The sequence below is a fragment of the Coturnix japonica genome, chromosome 1 (genome assembly GCF_001577835.2).
Source record: "Coturnix japonica isolate 7356 chromosome 1, Coturnix japonica 2.1, whole genome shotgun sequence".
Taxonomy (NCBI): Eukaryota; Metazoa; Chordata; class Aves; order Galliformes; family Phasianidae; genus Coturnix; species Coturnix japonica.
This window is the reverse complement of record NC_029516.1, coordinates 16,791,695-16,810,588: the sequence shown is the minus strand read 5'-3', so window position 1 is coordinate 16,810,588 and position 18,894 is coordinate 16,791,695. Positions and strand designations below refer to the sequence as shown.

The following is an 18,894-nucleotide window of genomic DNA, read 5'->3' as shown; positions in this document are numbered from 1 at the left end:
CTGACTGAAAGCTCAAGTTAAAAAAAAGAGCTTTTTTTTTTTTTTCCTTAAAGCATTTCATTCAGAAATTGTTTACCTGTATGTGCTCCAGTTTTTAAGACCATGTTTTCCTTTTATCCTCTAGATTATGTATCAGAGGAACTGATCTGGTGGGGTGGAGCCTGTCCCGTGGTGGGTGGCTGTTGTGCAGGCTTCCTCACACTGAGATCTGGCAGAGGCAACTTGCAGAACTCGTTAGTCCAGTCCCTGGCTCCTCTTGAAATTGAAATCACTGAAGTGCTATCTATTCGACTTGTCTTTGGAAGAAAACTCAGCTTCCTTTAGAGCCAGTTTGAACATCAAATAATTCACATGATACAGAAGGAAGTATATGTGCAAATAGCTGAGAACTTGGGACATGATGAAGGAAAACTCTTGAGTAAGGATGTAAGTCCTTGTACGTTAAGCCTGATCTACTTTATGTAACTCCCTCACGGTGTAAGCTGTAACTCAAGAGCCTGAAGTGAAATTTATCCTGCCTAAAGTAAAGACAAACATCTGGCAACGGTAACAGTGTGTACTACTACTTTCAGCCTTGTTGCTGATTAAAGTAGATACTGGCAGCTCGAATTGGCCTATTTAGGAGCAGAGAAAGGAAATATATGGAGGAAGAAATGAAAAACTGAATTGCACTTTCAGACAGACTAGGGTTTATTTAGATCTGTTATATCTTGCGCTACATCTGTGGTTCTCAAGAAGTGCTTAGTTTTTCTGTTTGAAACCAAGTTGGGTTTGTAGATCGTGATGCTGAGAAAAGCCTGGGAACTCTCAAAAAAGACTTCAGGGGACTGGGGCGGGTAGTTGATGGAGCAGGAGTGCAGGTGGTTCTTTCTTCTATACCTTCAGTAGTGGGAAGGATACTGAGAGGATCAAAAAAATCCCACCTCGTAAATAAATGGCTTAGAGGTTGGTTCAAATGCAGGAATTCTGGGGTTTTTTGACTGTGGGGCAGTTTACTCAGCATCTAGCATGATGGCTGCAGATGGAAGTAGCTCCTCTCCAAGGGGTAAGAGGATCCTAGCCAGGACTCATTGAAAGGCCTTTAAAGTAGGTACGAAGGGAGAAGGGGACAAAATGAGGGATAAAACAATTGCCCTGGTCAAGTTTGTGATCTCAAGGAATGTGGGCTTGGCAAAGAGTGAGGTCAGGACCCTGAACTTTGGAAGAGCAAACTTTAAGCTGTTCAAGGAATTGTTGGCCAAGATCTCCTGGGATGCTGTCCTTAAAGATGTTTAGCAAAGCTGGCTACTCATCAAGCTTGTCTTTCTGTGAGAGCACAAGAGCTTTCCATCCCTCTGAATATGAAGGCAGGCAGAGGAGGAAGGAAGCCAGCATAGCTCAGCAGGGACCTGCTGGGGGCAAACTGAGAGCAAAGAAAGGTGAATACAAGCTCTGGAAACAAGGGCTTGTTACCTGGGGAGAATACAGGGATGCTGTCTGGACTTGCAGATGTGAGATCAGGAAAGCCAAGGTGCAGGCAGAACTGATCTTGATGAGGGATGTGAAAAACGATACAAAGGCTTTCTGTGGGTACATTGGCTAGAAGAGACAGGTCAAAGTGAGTGTACCTCCTTTGGTAAATGTAAAAGGAGCGTTGGCTTCAATGGATAAAGAGGTGGCTGAGGTACTGAATGAATTCTTTGCCTTGATCTTCATGGACAGCCAGGATTCTAATGTTTCTCATGTCTCTGAGCCCTGCAACTTTAAACCTCTAGGTGGGGATCGAGGGAGTAAAACCCCTCCTACTGTAAGGGCAGAGCCTCATGAGACTGAATGCATATGAGTCCATGGGGCCGGTTGGCATGCACCTCAGGGTTCTGAAGGAGCTGGCTGAGGTGACTGCCAAGTTACTCTCCATCATATCTGAAAATTTGTGGTTGCCAGGTGAGGTCCTGGATCACTGGAGGAGGGGTCACATCACTCTCATTTATAAGAAAGGGAGCAAGGAAGACCTGGGAAGCTACAGGCTGGTGAGTCTCACCTCTGTGTCTGGTAAGATCATGGAACAGATCCTCCTGGTTGACATGCTTGGTCACATGAGGAATGAGCGTGTGATCTGAGACAGCCAGCATGGCTTCACCAAGGGAAAGTCATGCTTAACCAATCTGGTGGCCTTCTGTGAAGGGATGATGGCATTGGTGGACAAAGGAAAGGCAACCAACATAATTCACCTGGACTTCAGCATGGCCTTTGATGTGGTCCCCCACCACATCCCTATCTCCACATTGGAGGGATGTGGATTTGATGGGTGAACCACCCAATTAATAAGGAATTAGTTGAAAGGCCAGAGACAGAGGGTGGTGATTGTGGTACCACCTGCAAGTGTAGGCCAGTAATGAGCGGTGTCTTGGGTTTGTCTTGGGACAACTGCTCTTTAACATCTTCATCAATGATGTCAATGACAGAATTGAGTGGACCCTCAGCAAGTTTGCTGATGACACCAAGCTGAGCAGTGTGGTTGACATGATGGAAGGAAGGGATGCCATTCAGAGGGACCTCAACAGACTTGAAAGGCAGGCTTGGGTGAATCTAATAAGGTTCAACACAGCAAAGTGCAAAGTTTTGCTCTTGGGCTGGATGAGTCCCAGGCATATATACAGACTGGAAGGAGCAGCCCTGCAGAGAAGGGCTTGGGGGTCCTGATGGATGGAAAACAACATGAGTCAGAAGTATGTTCTTGCAGCCCGGAAAGCAAATGGGATCCTGGGCTCCATCAGGAGAGGGGTGGCCAGCAGGGACAGGGAGGTGATTGTCCCTCTTGGCCCTTATGAGGCCCAGTGTGGAGTATTGTGTCCAGGTGTGGAACCCCTGGTACAAGAAAGAGCTGTTGGAGAGGATCCAGAGGAGGGCCATGAAGATGATCAGAGGGCTGGAGCACCTCCACTATGAAGACAGGATGAGGGAGCTGGGCTAGTTCAGCCTGGAGAAAAGAAGGCTGCAGTGACCTCATGGCAGTCTTTCAGTACCTAAAAGGGAGCCTAAAAAGGGAGGAGAGTCAGCTCTCTTTGAAAGGGTAGAAGACAGCAGGACAAGGAGAAATGGTTTTAAGCAGAGTGAGGGAAGATTTAGGTTGGATGTCAGGGGGAAGGTTTTTTCTATAAGAGCGCTGAGGTGCTGGAACTCGTTGCCCAGAGAGGTTGTGGGTGCCCTGTCCCTGGAAGTGTTCAAGGCCAGATTGAATGGGACCCTGGGCAGCCTTGTCTCGTGTTAGATGTGGAGGTTGGTGGCCCTGCCTGTGGCTGGGGGTAGGGGGTGGTTTGAGATTCATGATCCTTGAGGTCCCTGGCCATTCTGTGACCTGTGCAGGAGCGTGGCAGTGGTGGTTGTAAGAATCCATGGCAGTCAGTGTATGTAACACCTCCACAACACAGGCCAAGAGTAACTGTAGCCTGCACCCTGAACAGGAAGGAGTATCTGCCAAACTGCAACAGTTTTTTTGTTTTTTGTTTTTCCCCCCCCAAAAGGCTTATTTCAACAAACCAACCATACTTGGAGTAGGAAGTAAACTCTCTTCTAAATTAATGCTCTTATCTCTATGTCTTTTGTTGTCTTTAGATCAGCAAGGAGCTTCCACAAGAGATACAGAGCTGATTTTCTATTTTAATGTGGATGAATATTTGCATAGAAGAAAGCGTGGGTTTAAGCTCCCTAGGTATAAGAGGGCATTAAGGAAGTCTCCTACCCCCTTACAATCTTGGAGTGCAGCGTTACAAATTTTTCTGCCTTTAGGGGCTTGGGAAGAGTTGGAGGAAGCATCAAGTTACTACATTAGCAGTGCAGATAGAGACACACTTAGAGAATTTGGTAGGAATTTACAAAGGAATATTAAAGTTTGTGTTATCATTCAAGTTCATAAAAAAGCCTAATTCCTTTTGTCTTCACTGATCGCAAATAGCTATGGCTTAGTGTATAACTTCTTAAAACAAAAAAAAAAGATGAAATAAGGAAAGTGTAATTAAATGATTGAATATACCTAAAGGAAGCAAAAAACAAATAAAACACCAAAGGCAGGTAGTACAGTCCATATGTGAGTTATGTCTATGACAATCAAACAGAATGTGCTGTAAGACATTAAAACTTAGAACAGCCTTTACGGTAAAACTAAAAGCAGTTGTACGTTGCAGGACTTGCTGATTGACAGTATTTTCAATGATGAAAGTAGAAGCAAATTCAAAGCATAACATAAAAAGGAAAGATTGAGGAACAGTGTCTGGTTTACAGATTCTCTATGTATTAAAGCATTCAGAGCTGGGGGAAAAATACAATTGTTTACCTTGTATGTGTCCTGTATACCTGCTGGGGGTTTCAAGAGAAGGCAGGGGAGAGGACAGGTGAAGAACAGTTGTCACAGATCAGACAAAATGCATTTCTCTGTTAACTGAGAAAAGTCAAAACATGTATTGGATTATATCCAGTTTCATTCAAACTATCAAGAGTACAACCTCAGTACAGTATAACTGCGTAATGTGTTTGCAACAGTTTGATCACTCCTTTATCTCACTCCAGGGTCATGTGTTCCCTTGGCGAGGCACATTACACTTTCAGGTAAGTGAGGTGGAGATGTGCTGTAGTTAACTGGCCTAGCAACTATGCCATTCTTCCTAAACCTCTTGTTATGTTCATAATGCTAAGGAGCCTGATGACAGCTAATAAAACTTTAACCACTGATTTGCTGTATCTCAGCTTCAGTGCATCTGTGTGTGTTTCTCTTGAATCTGAGTGCTTTTTCAAGTAGCTACACAGAAGCTACACAGTAGTCTTGCCTTCCTCGCCTCATTAGGTTCATTCTTAATTTCCACCCTTCACTTTCTATTTGCAAGAGAAGAGCAAAACCACAGACTGAGTTTATCACCAGTGTCTGTTTAGCCACAGCTTTCTCAGTTAGATGGTTACGTAATTAGTCACAGCACTGTCTTAAATGAAGTTTGCCATTACGTGCTCAGCGTGTGACACAGATTATGGTGATGTTTGTGAAAATTCCCAGCTAAATGACATACATAGAATACCACAGTGAAGGTTTTGTTTTTTATTTAAATGTATGTGGTTTTTGTACTTAAGTATACAAGCCATTTTATATAGAGCTTCTATCAGCTCCTTAGATGGCCGTGAGCAATTACAGCTACTTTTAGTTGTTTGTTACAGAATTTTTTTTTAGAATAAGGACGCTCAATGCTTTTTCTGAATTTCCTCATCTTACTGTCGTGGGCAGGCTGACACAAATCCTGCTTTATTTCAGCTGAAACTGCTGTTGGTTCTGTATCAAGGCTTTGACTGCTGTCCAGTTAGGTCAAGCGTAAGGTAAAAACACCTTCTGAAATTGCGGCCATCTTTTCCTTTAAAACTGGCATAAGGGACTTAAGCATAGATCTTGCCTTTGGAATCGAAGCTGGAACCTAAGTTGGGTACATCACTGTGGTTGCCATTTCTGTCTGTTATGTTCATTTTATGAAACAAGGCAGTTTTGGGTCAGCTTTGCAAGGAAACCAGGAAGATAAAAAGTCACTCTTGTTGCTAAGAATAAGGCAAAGGATGAACGTACTTGTGGGAAGACTAGAACTTGGTTTAAATGGTTTTTAAAAAGTAAATCTTATCCGTAATTAGAAAGTAATATTTGAAAATTACAGGTTTATTTTTCCCAGTTTTGGAAATCCCTAAACAAAAGTCTGTTACATCCATTCTGTACAGTGATTAAAAAAAAAGCTGTTGCAGGGGACAAATCTCTCAACCACTTCACCCATCTATTTTGAGCTTGTCGTATGTATCTGAATTTTGTTAATCGCATCCTTATGCTACAATTACACAGTTCTAGACTGAGAGTTCTGTTCTTTGTAAAGAAAGAAGCTATTCTTGGAGAGTGGGGAGAAGCTATGTGCGTTCCCAATGAATGGTCACTGGATGAATTCTGTAGTCAGCAGGTTTACTTTGTGGGCATGGAATGAGGCCAAATAGGAAAGGGCCAAATGGGAGAAGCATTATTGTGTTATATATAGAGTGCAAGATATATCTCAATAAATTAATTATATACCCCTGCAAGACTTGAGGTGTTTTTGAAAAAGTTATTGAAGATACCTATTTCTTCCCCTTCCTACCTTTAGTACTGCAAAATGTTCCTTACTGCAGTGTGGTTAGTGGTTACACCTATGCCTCCTCTTAAAAGACACAAAAGCTCTTAGATCCGTATAATGACATCTTTAGTACCATCTGCACTAAATTTATTTCTGAATTTGATTTGGAAATTACTAATGCACTGAAATTAGCTGTTTAAACAAAGTTCATATCACTGCTGTAGATTCATGTAGATTATACATTAGAGAACCGTACTGCTGCAGGGACAAGCCCAGCAGAAACTCAGCTTGATGAAAACTCCTACTTTAACAGATCTTGTGCCTTATTGAAGTCTGGAAGAGTATAAGGTAAAAATAAGGAAGTTTTTAATGAAGGATTTTCATTACAAGTATGAAAAGCAAAAAAAAAAAAAAAAAAAAGTTTTAGCAATTGCTAAGAGCTTCTATTAAAAATAATATTTCTAAAATAAAATAAACACAAAACCCAACCCTAACAATTTATCTCAATGCTTCAGCAAAAGCTTTCAGCACTTCTTTTGAAGGCACTCTTTTTCAGCATCACTGCCTCAGCTAGAGATGGAGATGCTCACATAACTCATATAAAAGGATCAAGACTTCCGTTCCCAAAACAGCAACACTGTACTTTCAGTTTCTCTTGGTTTAAGTGACCTTTTTTAAATTATTTAGTGAAAAAAACATCCTCTAATAAGTGTATTATTAATTCTTAACTGAGTTGATACTGACACAGTGCTGTTTTAAGAATTAATGCTGTTCAAAAAAGTAAATTACACTTGCAAATGAAGTAGGCTAAGAAAGTTTTGCTACTTAAAATAGCCACTACGGTTGTCACGCTCTCACAAGATGTTTTTACAAAGAATGTGGCCATACAAGTAAGTATCTTTCACAAGAAAAAATTGAAGGCTACCTCAGAATGTCGTCATTTCAACTTCCTACGTGAGTTACAGGGAATAAAGACTGCCTTAACGCAGAGCAGCCAAGATACTTGTTTTCAGAGAACTGGGAATTTCAGGTAAACTTGTTCAGTATTTCTGCTGGTGTAATGTAGCTCTACAGTGCCTCAGGAGTAAGGCTGTATTCATAATCATATTGAAAGTCTTGAGTGAAAAATGATCCCTTGTTAAATTAAAAAATAAAAAGTTTCTTCACTCTCTACATACCTCTTTCTGGGTTTGGAGATATTAAACTTCTCACAAAGGTCAAAGTTATATTCACAGTTAAAGTGCAGGAAAAAACTGGTAATAATTAACCAGTAACTACTTAAACATGTTTCTCAATAAGCTTCTTCAAAATCACCTCATTCAAACTGTACATAAACTTGAACAAGTTGTTTTACTGCTGCAGAAAAAAAAATAAAATGTGAGCACCCATTCTCATTTAACCCTACAACAGGGAAATGCTGACTGTTGATGGTGTTAAAAGTTAACACGTAAATTAACGGGCACAAAATGCAGTGTGAGTTCTTCCCGATTGTACCATACTAATAATACAGGTATATTACTATAACAGTACAGATGTAAACATAACTGCTTGACTAACAGTCAAAATATGTGAAACTACAGAATGTTCAATGAAAAAATAACGTGGAAACCAAAAATCACCTGGAAAGAATTCACCAAACTGGCTAAATACTTTAAATGCAACTAAAAGCAATTGTGGTTTTTGTTTTGTTTAGTCCTAAGAGAGAAATGGAACACAAATCTTTTCACATAGCACGTTCTGTTGCGTCTTTATGGCCGCAATAATTGCGATTCATTTTTATTCAAAGGTTGTCTTTAATCTGCCTGGAGGAAGGAATAAAGAAAAAAAAAAAGAAGAGGCAGCGTTGACTACCACTGGAAAATTGCAAATAAAATGTTTAATTTCAGAAGTTCACCATTTATAAATACACTAAAACATAGTAAATGCAAAATTAGATTAGGCATAGGTACAGTATTTTAACAAAGCTACAACTTTTCTAAAAGGTCATAGGCAAATGATGACTTTTTTTTTTTTTTTTTTTTCCCCAAAAGGTATTTAATGAAAACTGAAATGAGAAGATTTACCTTTCTAGAGTTAAAAAAAGCCATCGAAGATCATTCCGTTCAAATTAAAATGCTGGCTGTTTTTTTTTTTCTTCTTCTTACTTGAAGTCTAGAGGGCTCTATATCCCATTTGCCTGATGGACTCTGACAGTTAAGAATCAACCCTACTACATAAAATTCTAAGCAGTGCACCGTATCCATAAGGCTATCACTGAAAATCGGAAGATCAGTTATTTCTGTACTAGGAACTTTAAGACAGGCTGTTCTACAGAACTGAAATCATGTTAGGAATAAGGGCTCAGTTTATACAATAGGAAACCTTACAGTTTTGATGCACTAAAGATATGAAAAGGCTTTAAATGACTCCATAGTCTTCATTGTAAATTTTTTGCCTTTTTTTTTTTTTTTTTTTTTTGTACACGGCATTAAATAACAAGCATTAATTCATAAACTTTGATAAAACTTCCAAAGAGCTTCTATAAATACCCAGAATATTTCCATTGTTCCATTAAACGTGTAACCTGAACAGGAGAACTCGGGATGGGAAGTTTTACTACAGATAGCTGTATAGCTGATATTCCGTATCATCTCAAATTGATTTTCAGATACTACGTTAATAGTCTCCTGTAAACAAACCTTCCTCAATGACTCTTATTAATCCTTTTAAGTACTTTAGGGCTTGCAGGTAAAAACATCATATGGTAAAAAGATGGCTTGAAGTCCATCTTTCACATACGGCTTTCTTTTGTCAACTACAGAAGCTGTTTGCTGTTTGTCAGGTGTTTTCGTTGTTTTTTTTGTTTTGTTTTGTTGTTGGTTTTTTTTTGCAATTAAAGCAATGTTCAACTAAAATACAGTACCTGGTTTATGGTTTTTACATAATAATTGAATAAAAAACTACAGAATAGAACTGTTTACATCTTTTTTTTTTTTTTTTTTCTTTTTCTCTCCCCATTCTAATAAAACAAATGACTGAGTTGTTTTTTAAAGTTAATTTACAGTTACGGATTAAAACCTATGTAATTCTGTATAATTTGACAAGACAGTCTATCTCTAGTGTGAACTTTTTAAAAAAAACATATATACAATATCTGGCCTGAAGTACTATGAATAAGGCACATGTAGACATATTGAAAGCTGAAAAAAATGAAACTAAAATTTGGAATTATAGTCACTGATTCGATGTCATACATGGCCCCTATTGGAGCAATTTAACAATCCAAGTTACAGATAGTTGTTATCCAGTGAGCAACAAAATTTTTAGTCTAGCAGTTTGTTCATTAGTTTCAATACTGGAAGTATATTAAAGGAAGATTCACTTTCAAAAAGATAAGTTTTTCAAAGTGTTCAATCATTAATCTCGACTGACTAAAGTTGTTGCTTTCATTGGATGTATTGAACAATCTCTCTGAAGGAACAATACTTGGTGGACAACCCAAGAACCTGACAGCCAATTTTGACAGTACTGGCCAAGATGACTTCTTAAAGTTCCAGTAAGTTAGAGGATCACAGTTATGCTCGAGTACTTCTTCCTCCAAGTAAGAAAGCACCATCTCCTCTGGTAACTTTGCTCTCTCCTTCAGGTCTTTCGTTTTCTTCATGTCACCCATGAGTGACCAAATATTATCATCTCCATATGAATTTGTAGATGGTGAACCTATATCACATCCATTGGAAACAGGTTTATCATCTTCTGAGGTAGAACTCATTATTTCCAGCTCCCTGATTAAGTCTTGTTTATACTGTTCAGCCTCCTCTTCAGTAAATAAAGATGTTTTATAGCGAGGATCCAGAAGCGTCGCAAAAATGTACCTTGGATCATGAAGTGTGGAGGACAATCTGCTCACCATAGCTTCTTTCAAAGATTTCAGCATAGTGTCTATGCCCATTGTCTCCTCAAATAGCATTTCTATTTTCCTGTTAAGGATATGGATCATTGGGATCACTTGACTCAAAGTAGACATGTGTGTACTCATTTCCCTACTTGCAGCTTCGAAAGGCTTGAGAGCATGACATACTGACTGCATAACTTCCCACTGATCGCAACTTATTAGCTCCCGAAAGCTGCACTCTATTGACATCTCATCAATTGCTCTTTTCTGTTCAATGAGACGTTCAAGCATATGAAATGATGTGTTCCACTTGGATGGAACATCTTGGATAAGCTGATGCTGAGGCAACTCATACTCTTTTTGCAACTCAGCTAACTTCTCTTTTGCTTTTGCTGACCGATGAACACGTTCACAGATCTTTCTTGCAATACTTAGCAAATTCTGAACCATTCTCTGGCTTTTAATGGCCTCGTTTACGATGACATTAACAGTGTGACTAAAGCACTGTACACTTGAATGATCACCCTCATTTAAAGTTTTTTCTATACTATGATTATCAGTAACAGTAATCCCAATCTGAAGGCCAATGGAAGTAATCCACATTTCCCACCAGTACTCTAACTGCTTTTGAATACTGATTCCATTGTAGTCGCAATCAATCTGTGATACATTTAATAGTGCTGAACAATGATAATCCTCACACTGCGGTCGAAATGAAGACTCAAATGTTACCCAGTGAGCTGTAAGGGTTAGATATTCTCTTGTCTGGTTGCTCATCCATATTCCTGATGTAAAATGGATCACTCCACTTTCAGCTTCTTTAAGATGTGAAATAATTATTTGTCTTACATTATCGTACATATCTGGAATTGCTGTCCTAGAAAAGTAAGATGGAGAAGGTAAAGAATACTGAGGTTGCAAGTATTCGAGCAGCCGGTTAAAGCCAATGTTGTCTACAAAAGAATATGGCTGAAGGTCAAGTGCAATCATTTCAGCTACAAGACTTGTGATTTTTTTGGCAACTGGGTGAGAGTCACAAAACTTTTCATTGGTTTCATCAAAAGTTGCAGATGCTAATAATTCTGTGCTCAGGGGCATGTGATTATCCGTAGATGTGGATAATACAGTCTCTGACACATCAGTTTTCAACACATTGTTATGAAACCGCTGCAAATGTCTTAGAAGGCAACTTGTGCCCAGATTTGTTGGCTTTTTCCCCCTACTTATTGTACGTCCACAGTGCATACATATTACTTTTGTTGAATCTGCAGAACAAATTGAAAAGTGATTCCACAGTTTTGAGGTCTTCTTGCTATTGACAGGAAAAATAATTTGATTATCATGTGTAACCATTGTAGGTAATTCGGTCAACTTTGAGGATGAACATTCCGCAGAAGCCAAAGTGGCATAAGGAGAATTTGCCAAACTAACATCAAGACAGCTTTTTTGGTTTCCAATTATATCAGGATGGCGTCTATATAGATGTCTCATCAAGCAGCTCGTGCCCACATCTCCTTTTTTACCACGACTTATCATACAACTGCAGTATCTACATACTGCTTTTAAACTGTCAGCAGATGACAATGAAAAGTGATGCCAAACTTCTGACTTAAGCCTTTTCATAATCCTTTTATTTTGCTGAAATACAGCAGTAGGTTCAAATATGAGTGGGCCTAATCCCTCACAATGTTTCTCAGGAGAGGACACAAAGGAGACTTCACCTATGTCATCAGAAGATGACAGCATTGAGTCTTCCACTAGAACATCTCCAGAAGAGAGGTTAGTATGCATCTCCTCTGAGATTCTGTCTGGAGAAGAGGAGACAGAAGCTGATTCTTTCATTAGCTTTCCAGGAGAGGATGACATGGAATTCAGATCACTATCTGACGGTAGTAAAGAAGGCAACAGAGTTGGAGGTGTGGTGTAGAGAGGTGGTATACTGGTACCACCCCCATTCTCTTGCAGGACAATGGAACGATGTGCTCTCCACATGTGTCTTATCAAACAACTCGTTCCAAGGTCTTTTCCATTTTTTCCTCTACTGAATTCATTCATACAGTGGATGCAAACAGCTTTAGAATTATCAAGTGGTGATAAATAAAAGTGTTTCCAGACAGCAGATCTCCTTCTAGAACCTGATGCGTTCTTTGGAATTACAACAGTTTTTTCTGCTACATTCTCCACAGTTTCATCATACTGGTTGTTGGGCAGCTGTAGAGATGACCCAACCATGACTTCTTCTTTGTTGCACTTTTCAGAAACTGAGAGATCTGCTATTTCTTCAGAAGAAACAATAGAAACAGATTCCTCAATTATTCGATCGGGAGATGGTATTTTAGAAGCCATTTTCTTTACCAGTTTTATAGGGGATAACATAGAACTCAGATCTCCCATATCTGCAGACTGAGGAGGCAGTAACAACGTAGGTGAAGAAAAGGAAGATATATTTGGCATAGTCCCATTTTCTTGAATCAGTACAGTAGGATGGGCTCTCCTCACATGTCTCATGAGACAACTTGTACTTAGGTCCTTTTCATTTTTACCCCTGCTAAATTCTTTCATACAGTACATACATATTGCTTTAGTGCTATCTCTAGGAGATATAAAAAAATGGTTCCAAGCGGGTGACTTTTTTCTGGAGCTTATGTTCCTGCTGGAAAGGAGACTTTGTGTCACAGCCTCCATTGCTACATCATACAGCGTACTACTATACTGAGAAAAAAGAGATCCATAATCATCTTCATTTTCTGTAGATAAATATTTGCTAGGGTTGTTGCTAATGAAGTTCTTTTCTTTGTCCTCTTGTTCATCACTGCTGTCTGCATGCTTAAATTCATCTTGTTCTGTCTTTATATCCATTCTTTCTAGAGTACAGTTAATGCCATCTTCCTCTTGCTCTACTTTCAAGTTATTGATTTTTCCCAAGATGAAATTACCATCCATGATGGGGGAACGTGATTTACTGTTTTCCATGGCTGACAAATTCCTCTTGCCAAGTCTTCATTTATTAATAAATACAGATAATTTAAAAGATTATGTAAAATTTGATTAAGATGACGTATCTTGCATACTGAATGCACAAACACAAATCTATGTGTTAAAATAAGCTCTGGTTTATGAATTCTGTATCTGTGTTGTGCAGACGCAAAAATGATTAGTGATAAGGATGCATTAAGAAATTATAGACTTAATTAATGGAATCTCATCTTTTTCCCAGGATCAGGACATTTCAGGTCATAGATGATGAACGTTCTCAAAGGCAGCTTCTGTTGAACACTTCATGTTGTAGACAACATCCTAAAAAATGAATATTCTATTTTCTTGGTCAAGGAAGCCATTCTGTTCATCTTGATTGGACAACTGTGATTCTTCTGCACCATCTAGAAATGAAACAGATGACAAATGTTGACTGACACATTCTGAATAGCTAATAAACAACATGGATTGTGAACATGCAATAAATGTTCTGTATTTGTTCCCCACTTTCTTTAAGGTAAAAAGAATTCAATCAAATGCTATTCCCTCCCTCCCCCTTAAACAAGACAAAAACAAGACCACAAATTTACTCAGTGCATCTATTATTTTGAGCAATACTGAGCAAATACATACCTACACACTCATCTCTGATTAAGCACTTTCAAAATCTACGGTCCATGCACTGCTTTTGTGTTTCTTTCCTCGTATCTACACTTCACTATGCATCCTAATTCAACCACTGCATAGTCATACATACACACACATCCATACAACTATCAATATATCTACGGACATTTTCGAAGACGAGCAGGCATTTAGTCACGTTATAACAGAAACATTCACGTAAATACAAAGTAAGGCTATCCTTTGGCAGAAAAACAAAGAGCCCCACCAGCCCCACACAAGCCTAAAGATGTCTGCATTTGTCAGCCACTTTTTGTTTTGAATTTTTATTTTTCCTACACTTTTATCCGAATTCTAAATTTTGCCAAACTACATTACCATCACAAAACTTTTTTTTTAACCACAGAATTGATGCTACACCATCTACTGCAATTTGTGCAAAACTGATTTTATGGGACTTTCTTTATCTGAAGTTAAAACAGACAAATTTCAATTTATCACACAATTTTTACGTTGCTCAAATGAGAATTTCAGCAGACAAGAGGTGAAATTAGTCACAGCCACAAGACACAGACATAGGTTGAGGTTTATGCACAGACATTTTATTTTGTAGAAAGACCAACAAGATAGTAGCTTTGTGATTCCAACTGTTACCTCTCTACAGTTGGTTTGAAAGAGAGGTCAAAAAGAACAGCTAAAAAAGTAGCTTTCCCTGGATTTCAGACTTCTTTAGAAGGTACTGTAGTGATAACTTCTTTTTTTTTTCCCCTACTGAAGCAGAAGATAAAAGGAAGGGCAAACAGCTTAATACAGCTATTTAAAGACAAGGGAGACAGAGCCATCAAAATTTTGCAAAGAGGAAGGCAGCCACCCTGCTTTTTCTCTCTGTGATAGCCTTAGTATTTGTGTTTTCAAACTTTCAGACACTAGAAGAGAACTCCAATTCTAGGAAAGGGAGACACCAGAAGAAAAAAAACAGAGCCTTACATTTCCATGAGGCGACTCAATGACACACCACCCAGTGCTTTGTGAAAGCAAGTCTGGCAGCAAAAGCTAAATTTACAACCCTCAATACGACACCGAATGAAATGGAAGTAGCAATCACACCCATATTGATAATATGGAAGCACATACATCTGCAACGAGGATGACAATGTAAAACAGTCAACATTTTGAATAGAAGTCAATCAAAGAGGATTTTTAAATTCTTCATGTGAATTTTAATCTTATTTTTGAGTCCGGAATTAGTACTGCAAACATGCAAAAGCAGGAATATTTAGTGATCAGTTGTAACATGGGATCATGGAATAGAAAGACTCACAAATTTCCATACACAGTTTAGAGAAAATAAATTATGCATCCAAGTACTAAGCTACAGTAAGCGCATTACAAATTCTTAGTTGGATTCACACAATGCAAACAACCATCAGCTACAGCTTCTGCTGAAAACAATTTCTTTACCTCAAAACAGGTAACCACAGCTCTAGCCTGTAGCTCTAACCTCTTTTGCGTGAGGGAAAAAAAAAAAGAAAATAAAAACTACACACACATACAAACAAAAACCAAACACAAACAACAAAGGAAAAAAACCAAGACATTTCTAGGCTTTTATATTAAAAAAAAAAAAAAAATAAATCCATGCAGATGCTGCACTTGTCCTTGCTCCAGTAACCACTTCTTAATGCAGCTGAACTTAAGGTTACTGTGATGGGAAGATTCAGAAGACTGATAAAGGAACCTAACTGCAAATCTCCTAACAAGACCTTACTAGATCGATGTTCATTAACAATACACATTGGCAATGGTTAGTTCTTCATCACTATCAGTCATTATCACCACATATTCAAATAGGCCCAAATCATCTTATCCTAAATTACCTCTCAGTACAAGATACCACTGAGCAGAAGCCAAGCAGTTAAACACTGATGGCTGTGTTCCTTGACAGTTTCAGATCAAGTTGAGGTGAACAGATGAGAGTTAGCCTTGAAGAAGGAACTGCAGTTGTAGACCTTCTTCCCTATTTTTCCTTGCTGTTGCTTGGTGCTTTTAATGCTTGTCAACTCCTCTACCAAAAAAAGGGCGTGGGAAATAATCTCATCTGCTCCTGACATGATTATCTCATTTTCTTCAGGACCAGAAACTGTTCTGGTTCCACCAGAAATGCTTCCTGCTTATTCAGTATCCTTTGTTTTAACTTGCAGATTTTCATTCTTTAATTGTTGATTCACATGTTTTTCTGTCCCCTATTTATGCAATTAACATATGCCTCCTTTTGCAACTACATATTACTTCTCTACTCATGCTTAGCATCAGTAGGGGGGCTATGCTATCAGCAGTGTTATTAATTAGACTATTTTATTTATATTTGAGTTTAAGGCAAGAAAGCATGTTCAGTCTATTTGATAGGTGTCCATGGTTCCCAATAAATTCCAAAAGTTGGATGCTCCTTGGAAGAATTTCCATGTCATTTTTCCAATTCTCTTTAAAACATTCAAATCTGATCTCTATTACTTTGAGTTTTACTACTTCAGGCTGTAAAATTAAATTGAATTCTCTCCCCTCTAGTACCCCTGAGGGTGAAAAGGAAATTTTCATTAGAATATAGTCCTCAACATGTGTAAGTTTAGAAAGAAAGATATTTTTAATCTCTGCCTCCCAGGCCAACTCCTTGCAAGAATCGATCTGTTTTTAAAGCAAATACTACGCAGCATCCAATTTTAACATTTTATGGTAGCCTAGAAATTTGCTTATGACCACCTAAAGTAGCTACAATTCTATGAATTGAGACCTTGAAAAAAATAAAAATAAAAAAACCTCCATGGAAAAAGAAAATAAAATAAACCAGAGAACAATTATCTACTCAAATCCACTTTCAGACTATTAGTCCCTAAATGGCAGTACACAATCAGTGGCTTGCTGTGGTAAGAAGCCTGCAGAAACATTTTATAGGATTTTCCATTCAAAATTGGATTACTGAGAGTGTACAGTGGTTGACAAGAAATGTCAGGAGAACATCACTGTTCCAATGAGTGAAACAGCAGACTGCTGTGACCTGAAGAACTCACTAGGAATAGGGTGAAGGAGAGAAACAGCAGGGTTCTGGGATTGTGCTGACGTTTATTACCGTACAGAGAAGTATGAAAAGACTGTAAGAACACTGAATCATGAACAGATTATTTATTCTTAAAACAGAGAGAATCCTGCAAGTTTCAAACAATTTTAAATCTTAGATTGAGTAGTCAGGTGATAATCCTGGACTTTATCACATTACAGAATCTAACTGAAAAACTGACAAATCTGAATCTAACTAGATCTGAATTTAACTACAGAAATCAGTTTAGAACCACAAAGTTTAAATTGTTAGCCATGCACACACCTGCAAAATGCAAGAGTAAATGGTTTAAAGAAAGATACACAACATAAATGCAAAGTGAAAGCAAAACTATTCACTAGTTTCAAGAATTAAAAAGTAGTGACCGATTTTGTGAGTAGGAAGTAGATAAATACACATTAAAAGCAATTTGCACAAATGAATGTCAGTTCAGAATGAATAGTGCTAATCTTGTTTGTTTTCGAAATTCTACAGGCATCATTAACTGCATGAAGTGAAAAGAAAATGCTTACTATTATACAAGCAATGAGAAAGACACATTTTAAGAAATTATTATTAGCTCCCACTTCAGTAGCAAGTATCATGCTAATTAAGTAATATTTTCTTGAAAAACAATATACAAAAAAAAAAAAACAAACAAAAAAACCCACAAAAAACCCTGTGAAAAATAACAAATCCTAATTAAGGTATAGCCTAGAGAAACCTTACTCCATTTTACAAACCTCTTAAAGAAGCAAATTAAGAATAGTAACAGATTTTTTTCTATAGAGACTCTGACAAGGTGTTAGTCACAGCTCACCCAAATAGAACTAGAGAAACTTGCAAGATACTGAGTGATTAAAATGAGGTATTACAAGAGACTATGACATTAGCATGTTAGTTACACTCTGCCACAATGTGGGTCCTAGGCTCGGGTCTCACTGAAATTCACAGGAACCTGCACAGACATACAAGCATGAACTAAAGGATGTTACTATGTAATTGGGATCAAAGTAGAGAAGGTTAGGCTTAATGAAAGAAACAAGTTGTTCTAGACCTCATGGAAAGTATGATTTGTGGAGGATTGCTGGGAGAGAAAAAAGGGTAAAGCCACCTTTATTATTCCATTACCTTCCTAGACACCTGAAAGCCATAGCTACAGCTACTTTCTTTAATCCTGAATGTCTTTGAGTTGTAGTCCACATTTCATTAACCTGTAATTTCTATAGTTTTACGAAGGTATTCTCTGCAGTTTGCAAAATACCTTCTTATGTCTGCAACTCCAAATGCTCCATCTGGACACAAGAGAGTGAATTATGGAAACAGTACCACCTACGCTGCATACTGCTCTTTGCTGATAGGAATATTCTTCACTGTAACTTCATACTGGGACAGAACATAACAATTAGGACAACCGCTAACCATATATGGGGTTGCATCAAGAAAAATGGGACCAGCTGGTCAAGGGGAGATTCTGCCCCTCTGCTCTGCTGTTGTGCGACCCCACCTGAAGTAACATCCAGTTCTGGGACCCCCAATTCAAGAAGGACACAGAGCTGTTGGAGCAGGTCCAGAGAAGGACCGTGAAGATGATCAGAGGGCTGGAGCACTTCCCCTGCGAGGACAGGCTGAGAGACCTGGGGCTTTTCAGCCCCGAGAAGAGAAGGCTTCAGGGCGATTTTATAATGGCCTTCCAGTACCTGAAGGGGCATACAGGAAAGCTGGGGAAGGACTTTTCAGAAGGGCATGTAGTGATAGGACAAGGAGAAATGGTTTTAAGGTAGAAGAGGGTAAATTTAGACTAGATATTAGGAAGAAATTCTTTACTGTAAGGATGGTGAGATGCTGCAAGAGGTTGCCCAGAGAAGTTGTGTATACCCCCTCCCTGGAAGCATTCAAGGCCAGGCTGGATGGGGCTTTGAGCAACCTGGTCTAGAAGGAGGTATCCCTGCCTACAGCAGGGGGTTGGAACTACATAATCTTAAAGGTCCCTTCCAACCCAACTACAAAATAGTAGTTTCTAGGTTTCCCTTGTTCAGCCACAAGCTCCTAGGCTAAACTTCTCCCAACATCACCCCTTCCCAGATAAGAGGGAGCTTTTCTTTTTGTCTTTCTTTTCCTTTTTAATCTATTCCTACAAGAGTTTTACAGAGTCGTCCTTACTACTATGCCTTACGTCCACTGAGTCCCTAAATACTCCTGATATGATTCTATAATGAAGGAGG

At 38.6% G+C, this 18,894-nt stretch overlaps 2 protein-coding genes across 19 annotated transcripts in view; one reads left to right on the top strand and one right to left on the bottom strand.

The window, feature by feature from the left end:
• The window catches only part of ALG12 (ALG12 alpha-1,6-mannosyltransferase), a 29,224-nt gene extending 15,764 nt beyond the window's left edge, over positions 1-13,460 (top strand). For 3 of the 18 annotated variants that reach the window (XR_001552750.1, XR_001552762.2, XR_001552765.2), the window contains exon 11: positions 125-8,143. The gene's annotated coding sequence lies outside the window, so the exon portion shown is untranslated. Of the gene's footprint in view, positions 1-124; positions 9,060-13,195 lie in introns of those variants that run through there. The other 15 variants (XR_001552772.1, XR_004306165.1, XR_001552774.2 and 12 more) reach the window with 15 other exon arrangements.
• On the bottom strand, positions 8,169-13,263 carry ZBED4 (zinc finger BED-type containing 4). Its single transcript, XM_015852164.2, has one exon. It carries the CDS (start codon positions 12,949-12,951, stop codon positions 9,433-9,435), a length of 3,519 nt encoding a protein of 1,172 aa, XP_015707650.1. The 5' UTR covers positions 12,952-13,263; the 3' UTR covers positions 8,169-9,432.
• Positions 13,461-18,894: the final 5,434 nt, after the last annotated feature.